Genomic DNA, 23784 nt, shown 5'->3' on the forward strand with positions numbered 1-23784 from the left:
CAGTGGGTCATCTGCTGTGTCAACACCCTCGCAGTCGGCCATGATGTCAACCTTTTGTCCAGATATTGGTCACTTCTGGCTTCATCATATCAGTCCATTAGATATTATTGACTGGCTTTTGGAAAATATAAATAATGTCAGAGTAATAAAGTCCAAAGCTGTATAAATCCATAACGGTGCGCCACATCGTCAAGACGATCAGCAGCCATCTTGGAAACTCCAATGTCTTGGACTGTACTATCTCAAATTTTCAAATCAAATCGTGTCATACTGTATAGATGGGCTTCAGTCACAAGTTTTCCATTGCCTTTTTGAAGAGTAAAGTCTGTTTTGGCCCATTGATTATTGTGCATCAGGATAAATAAGGAACACATAAAAGCAACTCACTAACCTGTCCACTTTGAGCCAACGAACCCTCCATGGCCCTACAGAGTGCACTTTAGCTTCAACTCGTCAACAAACAACTACCCCTTACAACCTCACCGACCCTTCCACACAGCACTTTGAAAGCCCTTGGTAATGGCTGTGTACACATTCTACACAGGATTTCCCAACACGAAACATGCCTTATGTCATACGCAGATGGTTGGTTGAAAATAACAGCAAGCGAGCTTAAATTTGGCGGTGCGGTGGACGTAATGACAGGGTTGGAGATCGGAGTAATAAAAATGTGCAGCGGCAAAATAGACAGCGTTTCAGGAGAATCCCGGCGCAATAAAACATGCCTTTGGGACATTAAAGAAAAAGGGAATTTTGGAGTAAAAAATGGATTCTGGAAAATACCCATGTGTCAAAATGGGATGACCGCGCTGACCAGTGAATGTGCTTTACTTGTACTATGGGTTTGATGTACTTTTAAAAGCACCAGAATGACAAAAAAAAAAAAAAAAAAAGTTTTGGGTACATACTATAGCAGTCTATCGACACCCAACAACCACATTAGTCAATCCTCAAGTCAAAGCCAAATGTACATGTGGAGGTTCAGTGAGGAGTCTTGCCCAATGACACAAGATCTTACCTCAATGAACCTATTGTGGTCCCCAAGATTCAGTCTCCTGATTCAGGCTCTCCCCCTCTCCTAACACTTTGTATTTGTATTTTCTAGCAGAAGGTAAAAAGGGGCCAAAAGCAGGGAGAGACATCCAGCCAATCGTTGGAGCCGTGACCCAGGAGGACAGAATAGTAGAAACAGAGGTAGACCATCTCTGATCCACCATTTTCTTCACAACAATCGCACACATACTTCAGCTGCAGAGACAATGAGCTCCATAGACAATAAATCAACTATCACCACGATGATTCTTTCCAGGACCTTCCATCTACAAAACCACTTTTGTTTTGCTCCTATTCAGACTTTCCAACGCTTCTATCGTTCCAGCATTGTTAGAAAACCCAACTGTTGTCAAGATTCCAATCCCTTTGACTGCGATTATTCAACAACACAGAAAGAAAAGGTTGAGAGTACAGAACATCGTCCACATATGAGCAGCGCAGGACATTCCGACAGGCCTTGACCATGGCTTCTGGAGCGTATACTTTTCAATGTAAAAATACACAGCAGTTGACGGCAGACCACCGCGGTCGGGATTTGCATTTGGAGCACATGTGTTCATAACAAGCCTGGCCTTCTCCACGGACAATTTCACTTCACAAATATCCCCATGAGCTCTGACGGATGGGTTTTGGAGTGATCGAAAGTTCAAATTCCACATCTCAACGTGGTTTACAACTCGTGCAGTGAACCCAGTCTGCACATCTTTGACTCAAAATTTGTTTTCATTACAGATATTTGCAGGAATATTAGGATGAAATAATAAGCTGATTTGGAACAAAATATTTTTTGCATATACTAACACACTCTGCTACCATCCTCACCAAAAGTCTTTAAAAGGTATAGCCTGTGCATACTGACTTTAAAGTAACCAAATTCCCCAAACTGCACCATGAGACAGAAAAACACCTCTCCATCGTTGGATTATTGTCACTTTTCTCTCACCATTTTGCAATTACCATTCAAATAAACAACATTTGTAAGATAAGATAAGCCTTTATTGATCTCACAATGGAGAAATTCACTTGTTACATTCAGCTCTTAAGAAAAACACTGTGCAGGATAGACAGGCAATGTGCAAACAATTAAAATCATGAATAGGGGTTCTTATATACAATGACTGCCAAAAAACTTTAGGGGCAAAAAGTAATAACAATAAAAAACTAAATAAACATACTATAATAGAAAATGTCAATATTATCAGTGCAGGCTTACAGTCATAGTGCAAGTGGTTGATAAAGTGACGCAGATAAAGTGTCGTAGATTGTCAACAGACCTTTTCAACACTTGAGGCCATTCTTTATTCTGAAGTAGCCTGTTGATTTATAGCAATTGCCTAATGGAGGTGGAAGAGCGCTATATAAATACACTAACTACCAATTATTCCTCTATTGCAATGGTTCTTATCTGCTGTTGCCTCGGGACCTACGTTCAGCGTTCTGAAAATCCTTTCAAGTGACTAATATCACACCAATGACATGATATGACCGGCTGAGGAATTACAGAGATAAACCAAGCCAAAACCTTAATATTCAACTTATTTGACTTTTTCCATTTTGGATATCCACATTTCAAGCTGAATATGGACAGAAGAATTATGGACAAAGAGAAGAGAGGAGGACGCTGCAGCGGAATGACAAAGTAGGAAGAACAGATGAAGTGTCAAGGGTCAAACGCCACCCACCGCCTGTGACTTTCTCCATTCTCTGTTCCCCACTCATCCTCGACTACATCTGAATCATCCCCATTGTGGTGATGCAACCCTTATAGCCACTGGTTGGTGATAGAGACGCCATCTTGATTCGCCCTGACGTTAAGGATCTTAAAACGTCACTCGGGATTTCACAGAACGGACAAATGACCAAAGAGAGAGGAGGAAGAGATAATGTGGTCCAAAAAAGAAGTGGGGAGAGGGGGCAGCCTTGGGGGTGGTCACCCTGCAGGACAATGGGCAGCTGCTACAGCCATATGTTGAAAGCTGTTGGCAAAGCTTTAACGTAAACAAAACATAAACAAGTCAATTTGAATCAATGTAAAAGGTAATAAGATAATTATTTCAACTCAAAGGAAAATGTTTGTTTGGAACAACACATATATCAAGGCTTGGTCTGGCTTAAATTAATGTTAGCGCTCTATCATCCAGGAGTTTCAAAAATAAGTCACATGGTCTGGCCTTTGACAGTACACAACATGGCTGCCACCGTAGACATTAGACTGAAGTCTGGCAAGATTCATGGATAAAAAACACTAAATCTTTGTTTGGAAGATTTATTACTAGTTGCCACGCTGTAACTTAGTTAAACCCAGCCCTAGCCACACACACCTGGAGGAAACACAGAAATAAGATATTGTTAGCATTAGATATTTATTTGTTTTTACCCATAAATTTGGATTAAAATCTCTAAAGATAAACTCATAGGAAATATTTCAAAGCATTCTGAGCAAACGTGCTTTATGTTGCAGGGAGGCAACTGCTTCTTGATGGAGCACTTCCACATGTCGCGACTACTTAAACAAATGAGGGTCTCAACGCGCTCCTTATAAACCGCCCAGGATTTTATGGCCCAACAAAACACGCCAAAGTAAACATAGCGAGATGGCAAGGTAATTTACCGGCCGTAAACGTCCTCGAATCAATTACGTTATAAAAGTAATGTGCAAATGACTAAGGGTTACGGGAGAAACTATAAACAAAAGGGGAATTGTGAACAATAAACAATTAAAAGAGAAAGGAGCGTTAGCAATTGGGAGACGACTGAAATATGGACAAGCAAGTTCTACACAACACAAAACATCATGGACAAGGATATTTTTGGTTTATAAAGGATTTAGTTACAATGTTAGTTACAGATGAGCGTCCCTCTTGTTTTTCTGTTTATTTACGCTGCTTAGCGTTAGCTTTAGCTGTAGGAATGCGCCGGTTGAAGGCTGATAGATGACGGCCCCGTGTTTAGCGCCTGTGAGAAAACGTCCACCCCCTTGAACTTACAACGCCCTATTTCTGGACTCCGGCACCCACCCATGGGACAGCAGTGCCCATCCTGACACACTAGCCCCGTTTTTGGGATACCGCGCTTAAGTTACAGGGCACCAGACCCTTCTCCGATAACTGAACCTCCTTAGCAGTAATGTCAGGTCAACAGCAAGGCCCACGAGCACTGGTTACTGGACTTTACATGCAACGAAAACAAGGCAAATAAAAAGGTACAAATAAACTTGGCTATAAAACCCAATCATGTAAAAACTATATCCCAGTTTAAGAATATTTGACATTAATTCGAGTAATCTTGAGTTGCTAGGTGAAAACAAATGTGTATTTTTGCAGTTAAAATGAGATCTTAAAATTTTAAAATGACTGAACATTGGAGATACGCCTCGGAACAAAATATACTGCAATGGGGCAAAAAGGAGCTCCCCTACTATGAACAAAAATTGGTTTGAAACGATAAAAGAATATGATTGGGGAGTCTTTCATCTCCCTTGGTGTCTTTGGACAGAAAACCACCCTTGCAACTTCTCTGCCTCCAGGCGCAATACACACTAATGGATTCCCGAAGAAGAAGCTAACAGGCAAAGCAAACTGCAGGCTAGTGCCACTTAGCAGTATTTACAGCCAAGTTTGATTGAAAGAAATTATCTCCATTGAGTCATTGAGATGTGGCACAATATCCCTCTCTCCCTTTGTCTTTTCTGTCAGCATAGTATTTACTCTCACAGACAATCAATGAGTAAAAACACAACATGATACAACACCTGCAGTGGCGCTCATGGCCTCCAGGGGCAGGGTTACTTAATTCTGCTTTAATGTTAGCGGTTGGAATTGGTTTAACAAGTATATTCACCAATCTCACCAAATTCCTTTGGCCCAATGCTTCACTCTGCACAGACATCTGCCTCCCCAGTTGAGAAGCAGGGGTATGAGGTGTGGGTGACCGGTGGGGGGTTGGGGTACATGGCTCTGTGTGTGTGTGTGTGTGAGAGAGAGAGAGAGAGAGAGTGTGTGTGGGGGTGCTTCCTTTGGGCCAAAAACAAGTGTAACTTACTTCAGCTAGATGGATACGGGGAAAGGGCAGAGGTGTATCTGAGGACAAGGAAGTGTGAGCAGCAGAGGGGCCCAGTAAATTGTAAGAGGCAGAAGAAATAAATTAAGCTGAGGTCGAGGAGGAGGAGATGGATTTCCCCCCCCCAGCTGTATAGTGGATTAAGACCTGAATCAGTTAAGTGGGGCTCTACTTTGAACACTTGAAGGTCCAATATTATACAAATAATGAAAGAGCGTGCAACAATTTTAAACTTTCCTCATGCATTTCTAACATGCCAGTTCATCAGTGTTGAAAATCATGATCCACCACTTTCAGGGTGCAGTATTGTCATAGTAATGTAAACAACAACTAGCTGCTAGTTCACCATTGATTAGAAGGCTTTAGAATGACATGCACGGCACATAAAGGTCTTTTTTCCCCCACAGATGTCAGATTTTACAATACACTGAAGGAGTACAGGGCATTTACAAATGAATTGAGCAATTACTTGCCTTTTGGGGTGAATTAGAGGTTAGCAATGTGAGAAATGCGAAAGTTACACGTTTGGACTGTTAACGAACTGTAACTGTAAGAGTTTAAACTTAACGTCTTCAGAGCTTGTTTACAACCTTGCTACACAAACAGGAAGCTTATGTTCTGAACCTCAAATGATCGCAAATCTATTAGCAAATCGCAAGTTCCATACTTCCCAAAAAATCACCATGGCTCGCCCCTAGTTCACATAGCATTACTTGGAACTCCCCTGCATGTGAGGGCTTCGGTCTCCACTTGGGGGGCAGATGTCCGTGGAGCAGGCGGAGCATTGGAGGAGGGGGCCATTGTCTCCATCTTCAAACCAAAGTTCTAAACAGTAATTATGCGCCCCCACCACCACCACTCTCTTTACCGAGGGCTTTTCCCATTTGTAGCCAACACAACACGACCCCCTTCTTCCCTTGTCACCGGCCCGATCCAAACTGCTGCCCTCAAAGCCCCTAATTTGGGTCACAGACCGCAGAGTGGCAACTCAAAACTTTGCCCAAACTGCACCCAGTGGGAACAATCTAAAGACGTATGTGTGCAGGGGAGAGGTCTGTTTATTTGTTTGAAGACAACATCATCAAATCCATGAACCGCCTCCAAGTTTTAGAGTTGCTTGAAGTTTTATTTTGAGTGGTTTTCCCTTTAAACCGCTGCAGCAACAGCACTAATTGGTTGCTGCCCCCTCTTGGTGTTTTGTATAACTACATTCAATGAGATCAATACGAATCTGAGGAGTAGTTTCTAGACAAATACAGTATTCCAAGTTATGCAGCAAAAGTGTCATGGGCATAGTGTCCAAAAGTAGTTAAAAAAAAAAGCCAGAATAAAGATTTCAATCCACAAGGGAAATGGTCAAAATGGTTGACCAAAAAAGCAAAAGTTCACCTGCTCTTCTGCAACATCAATAGATCCAGTGTGGCATTCATTTTCCACCAAGACCTTGCATTGATTGATTGTATTGAGTGCGACGACTGTGCAAAGACTTCTCCAGCACACCCCGGAGACTCTCAATGGGGTTAAGCTCTGGACTCTAGCACTATAGGGTTTGATAGGGGACAGGAGCTGGGATTTTACAGGTTTATTGCGAACTGGTTTTAGCCTCAGGAACTGGCGCGGCAAAAGTGTTGTAAGATTTCTTTTCATTTACTTCAGTGGTTCCCAAACACCACATCATGAAATAATTGACCAAGCACCCCCAGGCCAAGGCGGTGGTACGAACTTGCCAAAATGTTCTGTAAATTACAAATAAATCAGCTAGAAAGAAAGATTTAACAATGACTTTTAAACATTTTTGAATGCATTACCAAACACACTGTACAGCGGGGCGCTGCACGGAGCCTTTGCATCCTCAGGGAAAACCAAGCCCAGTGCTCAGCGCGAGAAAGCAAACGCGATGATGATGTATTGGGCCCCGGCAGCAATGAAAACAGGGCTGTCCACACAAGGGCTTCAAACGCACCCGCACACACCGACAGCTGAGGGACGTCCCATAAACCAACACACCAACACTGAGAGAAGATCTGTTCACCGACAAATTCACTTCCCTGTATTAGAATCAATCAATCAATCCATCAATCAATCAAACAATAAATCAATCAATCGTCAAAGTGGGACATGGAAGTTTGTGGCCAATGTTATTAAGTATCAAAAAGACCTGATGAATGTTAAGGAAAAGGGAATAGCAAGAGATTTGAGTTTTGGGGTTGGGACAAAGCTGAGCCTGGACTTTTAAATGGACTGAACCACATTGTTGTTAGATCTTGCACAAGAAGCAGCTTATGAATTTGAAGTCTTTTGGCAAAATGCGGTAATGTGAAAAGAAATCGACATGTTGCGCTTGAAATTCAAAGCCAATATTAGAAGGCAACTAGAGGAATGAAAGAAAAAGGAACCACTGTGAGTTGGTTTTGTGATCTTTGCCATTTGTGCCAGTGCAGGAGACTTCAAAGTCAGTCCAGAACTAACTCCACAGATGATGTTTGGCTTACCGGTGGGCATGGTGTTTTCCTCCACCAAAACCGGTCGCTTTGAGCTCACTTGTCAAGCACTGCTTTGAATATCCAAGTCACATATCCAAAGTGCTTCCAGCTGCAAACTCCCCAATGCAAACTACAAGTCCTGGGAGAAGAAGAAGTAGTTGTAGTTGTTGTAGTAGTAGTACAGTAGTCCTCACGTTCTTCCGCTCATTGTAGATATCCAAATTGTGCGGCGAATCCAAAGCAAAGTCAGTGAGAGCCAGCCTGTGTTGTGTGTGTTTGCATGAGGGAGTGAATGGTCTGGCTCTCCCTCTCTCTCTGTCTCTCTCTGTGAACCCAAACCCCTCCCCCTCCCCTCATTGACCACGCCCCTCCCTTCATTAGCCACTCCCCCTCGGGGTTCCAGCAGCAAATGACAAGCAGCTGCACAGGAGTTGCACATTAAGGCCATTTGCAGCTATGCTTTCAACCTCGCACCCTGCGTTTTTTCCTGTCTGGATTTCATCATAGTTTTGTCGACTATAATAAGGCAACATTACATTAAAAGGTAGTTAATGATGACTAAGACTATGACTAAAATGTCCAGATATTCGTTGTCTTGTAAAGACTGAATAAAAATGAAAAGAAACTAAAACGTTTAAACTTCTGGTCACACAGTTAGAAAGAGCCTTGTATCAAAATCAAAGAGCTTCATGTTGACATACACAAGTACAGCAGTATGCATAAGTATGGGCCCCCTTTAACTTGTCGACATTTTGCCATGCTATGGACCAGAAACATAAATATATTTAATTGAAATTTTATGTGAAAGACACACACTAAGTGACACACAATTGTGAAGTGAAAAGAAATTGAAAAACATGATTTTTTTTTATTTTTTTTATAAATAATAACTGAAAAGAGTGTTGTGCAAAAGTACAGGCCCCCCTTTCCTTTTAGTGCAACCAATTGCCTTCAGAATTTGCCTGATGATTTCTGAATGATCACATGTTGACCCAATGACTAAATAGAGTCTACCTGTGTGTAATCTAATGTCAGTTCAAATACAGCTGCTCTGTGATGGTGTCAGAGGTCTGTTAAGAGACTATTGTGGAGCAGAAGCATCATGAAGTCCAAGAACACACCAGACAGGTCCAGGATACAGTTATTGAGAAGTATAGAGCTGAGTTATAAAAAGATTTCCAAAGCTTTGAACATCTCTCAAAGTACAGTTAAATACACCTTCCAGGAATGGAAAGAGTATGGCATCACTGCAAACCTACCAAGACCCGGCCGTCCTCCTAAACTTACTGACCGAACAAGGACAGCACTGACCAGGGGCCTCATTTATCAAGCTTGCTGCGCACAAAATGAGGCCAAAACTTTGCGTAGCCGCTCCTCTGCGCCAAAGTTGGTATTTATAGAAAACAAACTGAACGTGAAACATTGCGCTCCTCCACGCAAACTAAATAGCTGCCGTACGAGGCACGCACTTTTCAGAAACACTGCTGAGAGACGGGAGAGCAGCGACATCACTGGTTTGAGGAAGTCAGGTTTGGTTTGGTTTGGTTTGAAATGGTTTGAATTTACTTTCTTCAGCAATTACAAAGATTAGAATGAAATAAGCAACTTATCACGATGTTTGTGAATATTGGTGCGCACATACGTGCACGCTCGTACCCGTGCACGTATGTGCGCACTGGCGCTAAAGCCTTTTAAACGGGAAGCAGGAATGACCCCGTTGTCCTGTGCATTGAGTCATCTCTGGACATAAGTCTGACCAACTGGGTTTATGTCCAAAGCTCGGGTCACATGACCTTCAGACGAGGCCGTCTTTACGCAGTGCGCACCGGCACCATGGCTCCACTGCGCGCGCCGTCCTGAGACACCACCGGACAACTGACCTCTCCCTCCCTCACTCCACCCGGACCCTGACCTCACCTCACTCACTCCACCCGGACACTGACCTCACCTCACTCACTCCACCCGGACACTGACCTCTCCTCACTCACACCACCCGGGCCTAACCGCTGCTTCATCCTACACAGAACATGACCTAATGTACAGCGTGTGCCGCTTGGAGTTTGGAGTTTGACTGAAATGCCCCACAGTTTATCGTGTTTTATTGGCATATCCAAATCTTGCTATTGGCAAATCTAGCCGACACTTAAGGCTCTTCTTTACGTTGTAAACATGTGTTTTGAAAAGTTTTATTGATATTTATATGTAGAAAGATGCCAATACGTGTGATCAGAGAAGCAGAGTTCACTCTTCAGTAAATCTCCTCGAGCCCGTGTCGTCTCCGCTCGAGCTGCGGCAGCATCAGCCCCTCCCTCTCTGCACCTCGCCTTCGGTAAAACCCACTCATTATCGCCTCATGTTTAGGGAAATCTCATTCATAAGTCACTTTGCATTGCCTTTTATGGTCAAATGGAGGCGGGCAGAGGGAGTGGCGTGAGGTCCGCAGCTTTCTGCTCCAGGTGGAATCAGCGAAGGAAAGATTGCGGTCAGGTGTGCGTACCGGCGCATACGCAGGGTTTTATAGATCGGAAATAAACTTTGCGTATGAATTTTTTTGTTACTTTCCTACGCACTTTCAAAGTCAGAGTCTCACGCACAGTTTGATAAATGAGGCCCCAGAGCTGTTACCAAGAAGCCTATGATGACCCTGGATGAACTGCAGAGAGCTACAGCGCAGGTGGGGGAAACTGTCCACAGAACAACTATTAGTCGTACACTGCACAAATCTGACCTTTATGGCATTTTTAAAAGAAAACCGTAAGAAGTCCCGTTTGCTGTTTTCCAGAAGCCTCCATGTGTGTGTCTTTCACATAAAATTTCAATTAAATGGTCCTGATGTTTGTTTTCAAGGCCATCAATGGTCTGGCCCCGGCCTACCTTGCCGAATTAGTAACGGTCTACGAACCAGCCAGAACTCTGCGCTCCTCTGAACACACCTCCCTGGTCACTCCCAAGTTCAAATACAAAAAGTTTGGAGGCCGGTCATTTGCCGCGCAAGGCCCAAAGCTGTGGAACGCACTTCCGGTCCAGCTTCGAAACATCACAGAGCTGAGTGTTTTTAAATCACAGTTGAAGACACATTTTTTCAGGAAAGCCTTCGATACATAGCCACCGACTCGACTGCTGTTTTTATGTGTTTTTGTATTTATTGTTGTCTACTATGATTCTTGTTTTTATCCTGGAAAGCGCTCTGGGCACCTTCTGGTTGTTGTTGGGCGCTATACAAATAAAATTTGACTGATTAATTGATTGATTAAATATATTTATGTTTATGGTCCATAGCGTGGAAAAATGTCGAAAAGTTAAAGGGGGCCCATACTTATGCAACCCACTGTATATTTAGATTTCCTAGTAAACCTATATCCATGAAACAAGCCGCATCATCCGCACATTCCGCTGAGTGAAAGGACAGATATCTAATGAAATCGCCAACAGTAGCACCTCACCCTGATCTATAGGCCCATCGGACCGACAGCTGGAGCACTTTCATCCCAAAACGCTCCATAGATTCCAATGTAAAGAGTGCGTTCTGGCCCAAACAAAAGCCTTTTCACGCATTCAGACATGTACGCTGTGAATAACATCAGAGCGAGCGGGCGGGCGCGACATGGTAAAAGACCCAAACTTTGGCGGTAATTAGACCGGCTGAATGCGCTCCGTGGGGCGGTAGCGGCGGCCATTGAGACGCCTTCGAATGGTTACAGGAGTTTTGAAGACCGGTCCAGTGTTCCGTCTGGGGATTCCTGTGTCCGAGGTCCCTGATTGGATTAGATGGGAGGTGTAGAGGCCTATATTGGCGGCGCGGTGGCATTGTGGGCCCCCATTCTCAGCCTCACAGGAGGAGGTCTGGGGGTTTGAGTCCCGGAACGCGTGGGTAGCTTATTGTGCCGAGTCTGCACGGTCCGCCTGTGTCTGGGCGAGTTTGCTTGAAGCACTCCTTTGCTCTGCGGTGTTGGGAAAATATCTAATTGGAGCATTTTGAAACGAGGAAACGGATTGAGACTTTTAATGGACATTTCTAACACGTCCAGGAGCATTAGCAGCTGAGAGAAGAGGTTTCCCATGACACAATGTTGTCTACAAAAAAATGTATTGTCCCTCATTAATTTAACTTAAAGTATTGCAGTGATGTTCCAGTTCCTAACTCAAAGTGGAGAAGAGTTTATTGGCGCTGCACTATGAGAAGATACCACGATTGGTCAAAAGCAGAGAACACATTTTGATCATGGGTTATGGTCGTCGACATTAAACCGGAGTTAGGGGGAATATGTTGTCATTTAGCCAAGTCATTTAGTACTACTTGCGATATGGGTGTACAATATTGTGATAACGATGAAATTGCCCTATTTTATTAAACTTTTTCAATACAGCATGTTCCATTTAATCTAAATAGAAATCCTAAGTAATTTGTTTTTCAGCAAACGGTGTCAAAACACTTAACGGGACCAAAATGAGGCTGAAAAGGAACTAAATCAGGAAAATTAGAACTAAACTATAGATGCACCGATCCAGCTTTTTTGCTTCTGATACTGACACCGGAGGTTTGAATATCTGCCGATATCCGAAATGAACCGATACCAAGAGATTTTCTTAAAAGTGTTCTGTTCTCTGAGTGAAAAGGTGAATGGTCTTTTCTTCAGTGTGAGATTAGTAAAGTCTGACCTTTTCTTGCAAACGTGATGTTACAGATCAATGATAAACTAAAATACATGCACTTGGCCACTCCAGCAGTGACTATTTGATTTGATTTGATGATCCAATCGCAAGTTCTGTCCCAACTGAACTTTTCTTGCGATAAGTTCTGGTTTTATGGGTAAACTGTCTGCAAAGACCATGGTTCATCTTTGGCAAACAGTTAGCGGTTTCATTGCTTTTGAAGGATGCTACATGTTGATGGCTCTTATTGTGGGCTGCTGCTGTAGTTTGTTAGTGTCAGTGTTGATCTCATTATTATTCATGTAGTTTCTGACATCAGGCCGTTGTTTTCGTGGTTTAGCTTGATTGGCAAATGAAGGCTGTAAGTATAAGGGTATGGAAAACTTAAGAGGAAAATTGTCTGCCAAATTAACATATCAACACACCAGGGGATGGTGAAAGACTATAAGTGTGTGGATTCATATGGGGCAGGTCTATTAACGGGACAGTCCGGGCCCCGGGGTACACTTTGAGGGGGGTACTACACGTGACACAATGAGCCTCGGTCTACCCCAGAGCAAAATGTGTCGGTCATTAGTCAAAACTCTTTCACCGGCAACGACTGGTCCCAGCAGCATGGGGTCCCAGCCGACCCCCCCCCCCACGGCCCCAAGTAAAGATAATACCAACCGCGCTCTAATCCACTCTGACGTGGGCACGGATCTTCTCTCAAAAGTGAGCCAAGAACTAAGTCTGGGGCAAAACAAGTATGTAACCTCGTATTTTCAGTTCAGTTAGCTTTGATGTCAGTCATTGTCAAAAACAGCTTTGCACAAAGGTTAATAGAGAAATATGCAATAGGGGGAAGCAGAGGAAGGGAAGGGGAGAGTTCAGCTTCCTGACAGCCTGGTGAATGAAGCTGTTCAGCAGTAAGTCACAGTTCCTATCCTAAGAGTGTAAGGCATCTACAGTGTACTCAAAGTTCTGTTAGGTGGTAAAGAATACATGTATTCTAAATACATGTATTCTAAATACATGTATTCTTTAGAATACATGTATTCTTTAGAATACATATCCAAAGAGCGTAAGGCATCTACAGTGAAGTCAAAGTTCTGTTTTGGTAAAAGAATACATGTATTTAGAATACGCACTACTCATTTTGAGTAAATGTATTCTCTGTCATTTGAGAGTATTTATAATACAGTCACGTATCTAAAATCAAATGTATATATTAGCATGCTCGTCATTAAATTGTAGCTTTATAGTGCACAACATTAGTAATAGAAATGATCTGGGAAAAGTTTAGTTCTGTAGTGCTTCACTTTTAACCAATGATCTGTCTCTACTCCAAAATACAAGTACAAATTGCGATCTGCTGCGATCTGCTGTGATCTGCTGTGATCTGTTGTGATCTGTTGTGTGATCTGCTGCTCTCCTGGTGCATTTTTGAGTTGTTAAATAGTGGTGAAAAAGTTAACAGCAGGCGATGCATTAAGAGTAGCCTACATGTTTTTATTATAAGCTGCATTTATACGCAAATATAATATGTTCAACAAAGTAAACATTCACACCACCTGTAGATCACAACCTCATTTCCAATCCGATCGTTCCAAAACAGCCCAGCTCTATCTCGTTAGGACAGGGCCGACTCTGCGGTCTGAGCGCCCGGTGACCCGTGATGGCCCTGGGCCCTGAATCCAAACACCATCTCGCCCCTCACCCCCTTCCTCTCTGCTCAAGCACAAGCGGGACATCCCATAATGAGCACCTCTGCTTGGGCAAAAAGACCCCGGGAGCAGCCGAGCAAGACGGGCCGATGACAGACACCCACAGCCGACCAGTGGGTTTATCAAATAACCCCCCCTCCACACGTCAACAAGCACAGAAGCACAGCCTCCACAGAGCACCGAGGTGAGAATCACTGAGAGTTTAAGGCTGCAGACGCCGTGTGTTTTGCAGAGGCAAGTGCTGCACGCTAGCGGGGTTTATCTTCAAAAGTCAAATGCCGTATTGTTCATTCTGTTGCTAACACAGCACAGATGTATTTTGTTGACGAGACATTTGACAGACTTTCCATGTTCGGATGGGTCAAAAAAGAGAATTATTTTCAAGTCAATGTCCAAAAACGTTGATTTAAATCCAAAAACAGCAACGTGAACACAATAACAGCAAGAGAACACAGCTGAAAACCATTCAGCCCCACAGTGCTACGGTCCAACCATGTTTTTCTCCCAAGAGCCCCTGTGACCTAACCTTCCCTTTAAGAATGCCCTTTTCTTAAGGCATTAGCCCTCTCTCTCCTCTGTCTCTTCTCAAAAACACGTTGCCCAATCTGTGCTCAGTCCTCTGTCTGGCCGGTGTTCTCTGCAGTGTCCACAGCGGCCTGCACCCTCCGAGCGGACAAACACAACCCTCTTCACACACACAGAGCGAGCCGCGACTGATGCTTTGGAGTTTGCCCTGTTGCCTATGGAGACGGCGGTCGCACAGTCAAAATGGCACTTGGAGAGACATGAAGTGGAGAGGAGGGAGAGAAATAATGGACAGCCAGATGGATAGTATGGCAGCAGTTTGTTTCAAGGAAAGGGCACAATGTATCTTTATGATAGAAAAATAATGTAACAGTAATGGCTTCAAATGTGCTTGAATGCAGATTCTGAGCAGGTATTGACTGTCAAGAAATAAGAGCCAATGGAACAAGCATGAATTCACTTACAAACTCAAAAACACTAAAAAAAACATAGGAAAAAAGGCAAGAAATATCATTCTTATTCCACTGGCAATAAGACAATCCAACATGCTCATAATCAGTACGTTACGATAAATCAAGCACCTTTAAGTCATTTATCTCTTGGTACAGAAGGCTGACAATTTGTAATGAACCACTGACTTGATTTATGATTCCTAAACATAAAGAGCCCTCAGTCCAGTCGATACTCCACCCAAAGCAAAAACTTCCACAGGAAAGTAAACCTGATACTTGAAATTATTGCACATGCACATCCCTCATGAAACCAGTGGAAAGAGCTAAATAGGCTGATGACCTGTGGGTAATATGAGAGCTCAAATGTTTAGAAAGTCTAGTAAAGGTGTATGTACTTTAAGAACATGAAGCAACTTCTGCACCGTGCTGATGAGGGCCACGGCCTGTAGGCTAACTGTCCCAATGTGTCACATCTTATATTGTCCAAAATCTGGTCAAATACACACAAATAACTTTTTTTTTCACATAAAAAGGTGCATATTGCACCATAGCCCACCAAATTCTCCATTAAAGGAATAGGCCACCAATTTTCCATACTGAGATATGTTCTTGCCTTAGCTTTGACGAGTTGATGTGTACCTGTCGCAGGCCTCTCCTCTATGGATCCAAACACAGCAGCTTCGGTCTTTTTGCGTGACTGAGCGCTTGCACCAAGACCAGACAGTTACGCATCAACTCGTCTAAGCTCAGGTAAGTAACTGTTTTTACATAATGAGATATGTTCTTACCTAACCTTAGACCAGTTAATATATACCTGTCTGGTCTTTGTCCGTGCGCTCTGTCACGCAAACGGAGCACATACGCAGCCTCTCCCACATGTCATATAGCTCCAAAAAAGCTCACGATAGAAGCTACCAAGCTCTTCCACGTGTTCCCTATTTAAATAAAGTTATGTGAAGTGTTTTCATGCGAAGTATATTTACACAGAAATGTAGCATGTCGATTTTATGAGCAGATGAAAAGGGGCACTATATTGTGAGGCGTAATGATACGAGGAGCAAAACGTCCGCGCAGTAACTCCTAAAGACTTCCCCCGCTCACTTCCGTCAATAGAAGCTGCGTGACAAGAGAGCTAGCAGAGAACAGTTGAAGAAGCGTCAAGTTTTAGCACAATAACTTGTGAACAATGCCTTTTACGTGCATCGTGCCGGGCTGTGATAACAAGCAGAAAGTATATAGTGTAGTAATGTTTCACAGATTTCCAACTCACCCCGGACGATGACACAGGACTCAGGACCTCGACCATGAGGTAGGAATGCGAGAGCACTTTCCGAAAATATACTTTCTGCTTGTTGTAAAAGGCTCTCTACAAGTCACGCAGCTTCTATTGACGGAAGTGTCCGTTTGCGTGACAGAGCGCACGGACAAAGACCAGACGGGTATATATTAACTCGTCTAAGGTTTGGTAAGAACATATCTCAGTATGTAAAATCGGTGGCCTATTCCTTTAAGTGGAACACACTGTCTTGAAATAGTTGCGTAAAATAGCAAAAACATTGTCAAATTTCAAATTTTTCTCACATATAGTTACTCAAGTACAAGTGTTGCTCTGCATATTTTCCTTGATTAAAGTAGCTCATGGAGACTTAAAGGCTGCAGACTCCGGATATACCTTTAACTTTTAATCAAAATAAATGACAAATACATTTTAAAAAGTGTTAAAAAGGTCACAAGTAGCAACACTTTAGAAGTTCATTTTCCGATAGCGACGTCGGATCTGATACGACAGCTGGTTGTGCACAGCCTCGTGTCAGAGACGAGCATCGGTACAGACTGCAGATCCAAGGACGTGTGACAGACTGACCAGACGTCCTGATTCATCCTGACCATCGTATAAACACAAGGCCGCACACCTGTCAATCAAGGGTCCATTTGGAGAAAGAAGTATACAGAAATGAATAGAGAGAGATGAAAGAACGTAGGAGTGCACACTTTCTTAAAAACAATGACTGTGACATAGTAACACTTTCCCCGACAACTAGAAGGTAACATTTCATGAATCCAAAGATTAAAAGCAATTTTCACCTCTGTTGCCGTCCTCTTTTTCACTTTAATTATAAATAAATGTCCCTCCTCCTCCTCCCAAGCTATCACGAAGCTGAACTCTCCCCCTCCCTTCCTCTGCTGCCCCCTATTGTGCACACATTGTTGTCAAGACTAAGCTAAAACAACAGTACTACTATTTCCCTCTTGCAGATTTGATAGGGTTTCCACATTCTTGTACGGTCGTCCCTGGGGCTGAAGCGGTGCGTTCGGTGCCAGCAAAACTCCAGGAAACTCCAGCTCTGTCCCGCCACAGATTTGGCAAAAGCGAAAGTTCTAGAGCTGAGGCAAAAAACACGAGGGAGTCCGGGGCCAGAGGTGAGTTGAGGAAAACAAAAGGGACTGGTGAAGGCCACAGGGAGAGATTCTCTGGGCAGCAGAGGTGGTCATGCTTTTGTTGGAAATGGAGACATGCGGTGTGTCCAACTGACATTAGTGGTTTGAGCAGCTGCAATATCATTTCTATAGGCACGAGGCAAGACAATGGACATATCTCCCAACATAAAGAAGGTCAAGTGAACCACTAAAAACAGCTTGGATTTGAATGAATTGTTTGCAATAAGTGTCTGTTGTGGGCTGTTTTGGTTAGAAACGTCACAAATGATTAATGGTAAAGTGTACTTTATAAAAAAGGTAAAATGTTAACAATGTTCCCAAAAAAAGAAAGAGGACAGGGAGTAGAAGCTCAGTTACATAAAAAAAAAACGTAACAAACTAGAACTATTTGGTTTTCTGAAAACCACGTGGTCCAAGATCCAAGGTCTATACCAGATCAGATTTGGATATAAGCAAGTCTACACATCAACATAAAAAAACACTTTCAATAACCAAAGACTAGATCTGCAGAAGAGTGAGTACCAAGTATACCGTGATTGTAAAGTGCTTTGCCTGATACAGGTGGAAAAGCACCAAAAGAGTTTAGACCATTTTCCATGTGAAGGAGCCCACCTCCCACTAATGCAGACCACAGTTTGAGAAACGTTTAGGAGCAGTGGTTACATTTTCTTATTTTTCTTATTTTTCTTTTAAGCTTTGACAGAAAATGTTGACGTTCGTCCGTCATTTTGATGCATTGAAAATCAAGGAGTAATAAAAAAAACACCTTGTATTTCACACTGCAACTAAACAGCCGTTAGTGCTGCTACAACACGATGCACATCTAAGCCGAGAGCGCAGCCACTTGGATAAACCGCAAACGACAGAGAGGAAAGAGAGAAAGGTGCATGGAGATAACATGGACCGAGAGCAAGATAAAACCGAGGAAATGCCATTTACATTTGTATTAGTGAAATATGAGCCTTGGACGAGCAGATGATTCTCTGAAGTCGTCCTCCTTTGAGACTTTGGCGTTTGAGCACATTTTTGCTGCAAAAGATCTGTTCCATGAGCCTGTTCACATAATGTTTATTTTCATTTATAACATAAATGAAAATATGTTATAAACGCGCAACCGTGCCGCAGTTAGCGCTACCCACAGTCCCGGGTTCGATTCCAACCTGGACGGGGCCTTTCTGTGTGGAGTTTGCATATTCTCCCCGTGTTTTCCCCAGGTTTCTTCCAGGTACTCCGGTTTCTCCTACCACTAAAAACATGTACAATAGGTGAATCCTCCAGCCAGGTGATTCTGACCATCAGCCTGGCTCCACATCATGGAGTCGACCACTGCCGTCGACCACTTCTCTACGGGTTGCTCCAACGGCACCGAAGGATGGGTTAAATGCAGAGGACAAATTTCCCTAGGGGGACAATAAAGTACACAAAACAAAGCCTAAAAAATCACATGACAGGCAGCGATGTACACATGCAGATGTTGCAAATCCTTTGAACCCATGTTCTCCAAATGAGGTTCTCATTCCACTCTTGCAACAATATCTCCACTTAAGTAGTTCCTACAGACTCCACACTCACCAGTCTTGTTCTTAACAATATTTTGAGCTTTTTTTTTGCGTGTATAAAAATAGCTCATGATGGATTTTTAATGACCCTGCCTGTCAAAATTACGTACAGAAATGATCCCAAGCAACACCCCTGCTTAGGAGCTGTGGTCAATATTGCCCTGATGGGATCTCCCATGATAAACAGGTCCTCGGGGTTGGGAACATTACTTTGAAAAATCATTAGTCACAGTTAATTGTTACTTCTCCCTAAAAGTAACTGCATTAGAAATGTTGTTACAGTATGATGAAAGTTACTGGACAAAGTCATTTCTGCATAAACGCACACTCATTGATGCCTGTTTTAGCCACATCATTACCAAAGCTCTCAGAACGTTTACTTTGTCTTTCACCAACCAGAGATCAGCCGCCGACACTCCAATGTTCAGCAACATCACAAGGACACTAGTGGACACTCCAGCGCACTGCAGTAGTGTCCACTCCGCTCTTTCAGTACATATACATACATTCTATGCTTCTTCTCCATCTGAGTGTCTCCAGATCGAACTTACAAAGACTGACTGAAGAATGAACGACTGTGTCCTATAGCAAAATAAACTCGAATGAAACAAGTGCTTGCAGCGAACAGCAGTTTCGAAGTTGGCCATTATCTTGGACTTAAAGCAGTGATTTCTCCTGAGTCTGTGTTGACTTGAATGTAGCGGGGGACGAACCCGGGGGCCGGATGTACGAGGAGGAAGTGTGTTTGGCCCCAGATTAACATGCGCTGCTCAGGAAGAGACCAGCGCTCAGGGACTTTTCCAACAAGGGCTCCGTGCATGTTGGACTAATACTTTATGGACGTGAGTCTGAGCATTTTGAATTGTTGTAGTAGAGTTCATGGTATCTTTATCTTGAACTCAGAAAATGACACTCCAAGCAAAAATGAACCTACAGGAACCCCACTGACCATACATACTGTAAAGCTTCAAATATTACAGCGTAAAAGTGAGGGAGCTAGGCCAAACGGACCACCACAAACTAGTTCATCCATTTCTGTGCTCGCCTCGGAAGCTGCCGCTGCCGAATTTAGACGCAACCGAACCGGGACAGGCCACAGAGGACCATGTGTGTCAGGTTAGACACTACAAGGACATTCAGAGCACATGAGACGCAGGCAAATACAAAGGGAATTTCTAAGTGTTATGTCCAACAAATCAGAGGAGGAGTTAGGGTTAGAGAGAGAGACCAATCCAGAAATGAGCGTCTCTGGATAAGCAGTACAACCAATGAAGCGGGTTATCAACTTTCTTATTGACCATCTTCTCACAGAAAGACCTGTCAGAGTCCAACGTCTGGAGGACTTCCACTTCCTCCTCCAGTATTGTGTGCGTCAAGGCGTACAATTCAACGTTAAGTTAAGTAGAGGGAACAGTAGATAATACTCCAAGGACCCTGAAAAAATGGTTTAGCGTTTAGCTCCACTTTATTTGACTGGGTTTGGGGCAGGTCTGCTGTTCAGAGGGTATTACCATAAAGTTCTTGAAAGACAATGTGATCAAATATCGTGTTACCAATCAATGTAGGCTAACCGCGAAGACGGCTAACCTGCTAAGCTTTGTAGTAGAGGCCGCAGGTTTAAATCATCTATTATTCAAAAGTGAAACCAAACGGATTAACCTTTAGGGCTCGCACAATACATCTCCTTTTTGTTTCAAGTGCAGTACAGAAAAACTTTTGGAGACTGGCTTCTACTTTTTGTATCATATATGCATATATACTAGAGCTGGGCTTTATTGACAAAAATGAATATCTCAATATTTTTGGGGACTTTCTCGATAACGATGATGAAGCGATGTTATTGCAAACCATCAGAAATATGCAAAAATATGCTGCAAACATCTTAATTTACATTGCTTTGTAGAGATAATGCTCCTTAACAGACTACAAAAGGGCAGAAACAAATTCCCAATTTCCCCTATTTTTTTCCCAGTTATTTCCCCTAATTTTGACCCTGTTTTTCCTACATTTTCCTCAGATTTTCCCACTTTTCTTAACGTTGGAGATGTATATGCAGATTGTTAATATTGCATATCTTCCAAACAGTAATTTCAATATTATCTTGTAGACCAATGGTTCCCAAAGTGGGGTCCGGGGGCCCTCTGGGGGGCCTCAGAGACACTTCAGGCTCCAAGCTTGTCTACAAAACAAGTGCATTCAGAAACATTGATTTTGACAGGGAAAAAAAAAAAAAATTGCTACAAATGTACTACTTTCCACCAGTATATAGCCACAGTCATTGTTAGAGCCTTTTAGTCATTTTAGCTGTAAAATAAACAAATTCCTTTGAATAGAGTCAATTATTATTATTGTGTGGCCCCCCGAGGGATTTTCGGATTGATAAAAGGGCCCGCGATGTGTTGGAATTTGGGAATGGCTGTTGTAGACGATCTATTGCCCAACTCTAATGTACACATAGGCTAAATTCTATGAACGTTTTTTTTTTTTTTTTTTGACGATACATGTCCAAAGTGTATATAGTCCCAGCTCTACTAACCCTACACCAAATATTTTCTAATCTAGGCCTGAAAAAGTCCTCCATGTGGACAAAAAGATGAAACAACATCAAACTTGTAATATAGCACACGCACATTTTCATCGTAAATCGGAAAACAGGACTTGTGGTTCAGTTATTAAGTCTGAAATGAACTGTTGCTCTGAGTCATTTGATGGGCACTGATGGCACGGAACTTGAACAAGACTGTTATTACCAGAAAGTGAAGACTGGGATTATAGGTTTGAAGACAGGAGGACTAGACCAAACCTAGGACAAAATCAGGATCGAGGAATGTACAGCGAGACTAGAAATAATATAAACAAGGGCAAAACCATATCAGAGAAAGGTACAAGAGCGTGCGATCAATCGTCCTATATTTGTTCAATGAAACACACTTTCAAATGCAAAAACTACACATACACTTACCTTAAATGGACCGTTCCCATCCACAGAAAATGCGATTGTATCCGACTCCAGGTTAGCTCCATATCCAAAGCGTTCCAAAACAAAGTGACAGGATGGACCTATAGCGATCCGAGGGAGAGAGAAAGAGAGAGAGCAGATGTCCACGGGGAGGAGGTGGCAGCCCATTTCCTGACCAATTACTGCAGCGCCACCAGCCCACACCGACTCCACAAGACGACTAGAGGAATTAGGACGGCGTAAGAAAAGACCCAAAGACGGTGGTTCATATCCTCGCCGGCTCAAAACCAGGCTGTTGTTGTGTCACTGGACTCAACGTTCAAAGCAGAGCTGATCATACAGGGCTTGTTTACCATCACAGGCATGTTCCCTCCTGTGACGGAGCAACGGATAACCGGGGAATGTTCCGCAGTGTAGCTTTAATTTGTCTTTATTATCAAACAAAATGAATTCATAATGACATGATTTATTTGTTTGGAAACTAGAAGTTAGAATAAAGCGACTGGCCAAGTATTTTCTGGAGGTATTATAAAAAACCGGTAGACAAAACGCTTGGATTCAGTTAACTCCGCCCCCTCTCTCCGCTCATACAACTTTAGCAGTAGTAGAAATATAAATACCACAGCAAAAAGTGAAGTTACTTCACAATGCAGTTATAAGGAGTTGACATCTGCAACATAGCTTCATCAATGGCTATCACACAAGCTAACATACAAGCATTATGGGACTCACGTTGGTTATAAAAGTATAAGTTAATCCACTTTGATTCTGGCCAAGGTTCACCAAACATCCATCAGAGACAGTCACAGAAAAACATGTCGAAGTCGCCGAATCCCGGAGAGAAATTCCATCTTCTGGCGAGTGGCCTCTTCTTTAGGATGGTTGAATAAAGTCCTGTCCTCTCGTAGCCAAACAAGCTTTTTTCCTGTGAAATTATCATTAGGCAAGAAAAAAGAACAGGTGCCCAGAGTAGGTTAGAAAGAGCTCCTTCTTCACAACTTTCGGTGCAAACATGACATCATGACATCACCCAGCGGGCGGGTCGACAAAACGTCATAAAATAAACTTTAGAGAGCTTGGTCTTTTGTCTACTGTATGTGTAAGCTAAGCACAGACTACATCATTTTTCTTAAAAGATTTTGAGAAGAATGGGGGTTCCACCTGTCATTGGCCGCTGCATTCTGTGTGTCCATTTTGGGACGCTAACATCACCCACACTTCTCCTGTGCGTCCAAAATCGGGCTTAGAAATCACTGTAAAGTGAAGATATTACTGGGGCGGCACGGTAGCACAGCGGTTAGCACTCGTGCTTCACAGCTAGAAGGTCCGGCTTCGATTCCCACCAGGGACGGGGCCTTTCTGTGTGGAGTTTGCATGTTCTCCGGGTTTTCCTCCGGGTACTCCGGTTTCCCCTACCACTAAAAACATGTACAATAGGCCAGGATGAACGTGAGTGTGTTTAGCCCAAGGCTACAATCCGGTGTGGCTTGTTTACATGTATGAGACCCGTGTATGTTCATTAACATGCACTGTCCCGATCAAATAAACCAATAAAATAAATACTGCGCAAATTTCGAACTACTCCTGGTATTATTACACCTTACAATATAGTTCCCCCTTTTTATCCGCTTAGAATAACCACATTGTTTAATTTGTTTAAAAGGCTGTGCTGTGTTTACGTGATAGAAGGCATGGGTAGATGGGATAGACAGGCACTAAAGAACTCGTCAAAGCTCAGGTAAGAACATATCTCACGATGTAAAAACGGTGGCCTATTCCTTTAAGAGCCCAAATTAGCCATAAGTTTCATTCTTTTGGTTAAAATTTCCCCGGCATAAATGTAATTGTACGAAAAGCACCCGGGTGTCGTCCCGTCCTGCTGCTCCTTGACATCAA

At 42.9% G+C, this 23784-nt stretch overlaps 1 protein-coding gene across 2 annotated transcripts in view; it reads right to left on the reverse strand.

The window, feature by feature from the left end:
* LOC306975196 (pleckstrin homology domain-containing family G member 1) overlaps window positions 1-22008 on the reverse strand; it is a 69285-nt gene extending 47277 nt beyond the window's left edge. Inside the window, exon 1 of one of the 2 annotated variants that reach the window (XM_079572647.1) lies at window positions 21892-22008. Coding sequence is in view for 1 of the 2 variants with exons in the window: in XM_079572646.1 (XP_079428772.1) it covers window positions 7605-7614 (10 nt within the window). In the remaining variant the exon portion in view is untranslated. Of the gene's footprint in view, window positions 1-7604; window positions 7865-21891 lie in introns of those variants that run through there. The other variant, XM_079572646.1, reaches the window with a different exon arrangement.
* Window positions 22009-23784: the final 1776 nt, after the last annotated feature.

Source organism: Gobius niger, assembly GCF_951799975.1.
Source record: "Gobius niger genome assembly, chromosome: 15".
NCBI lineage: Eukaryota > Metazoa > Chordata > Actinopteri > Gobiiformes > Gobiidae > Gobius > Gobius niger.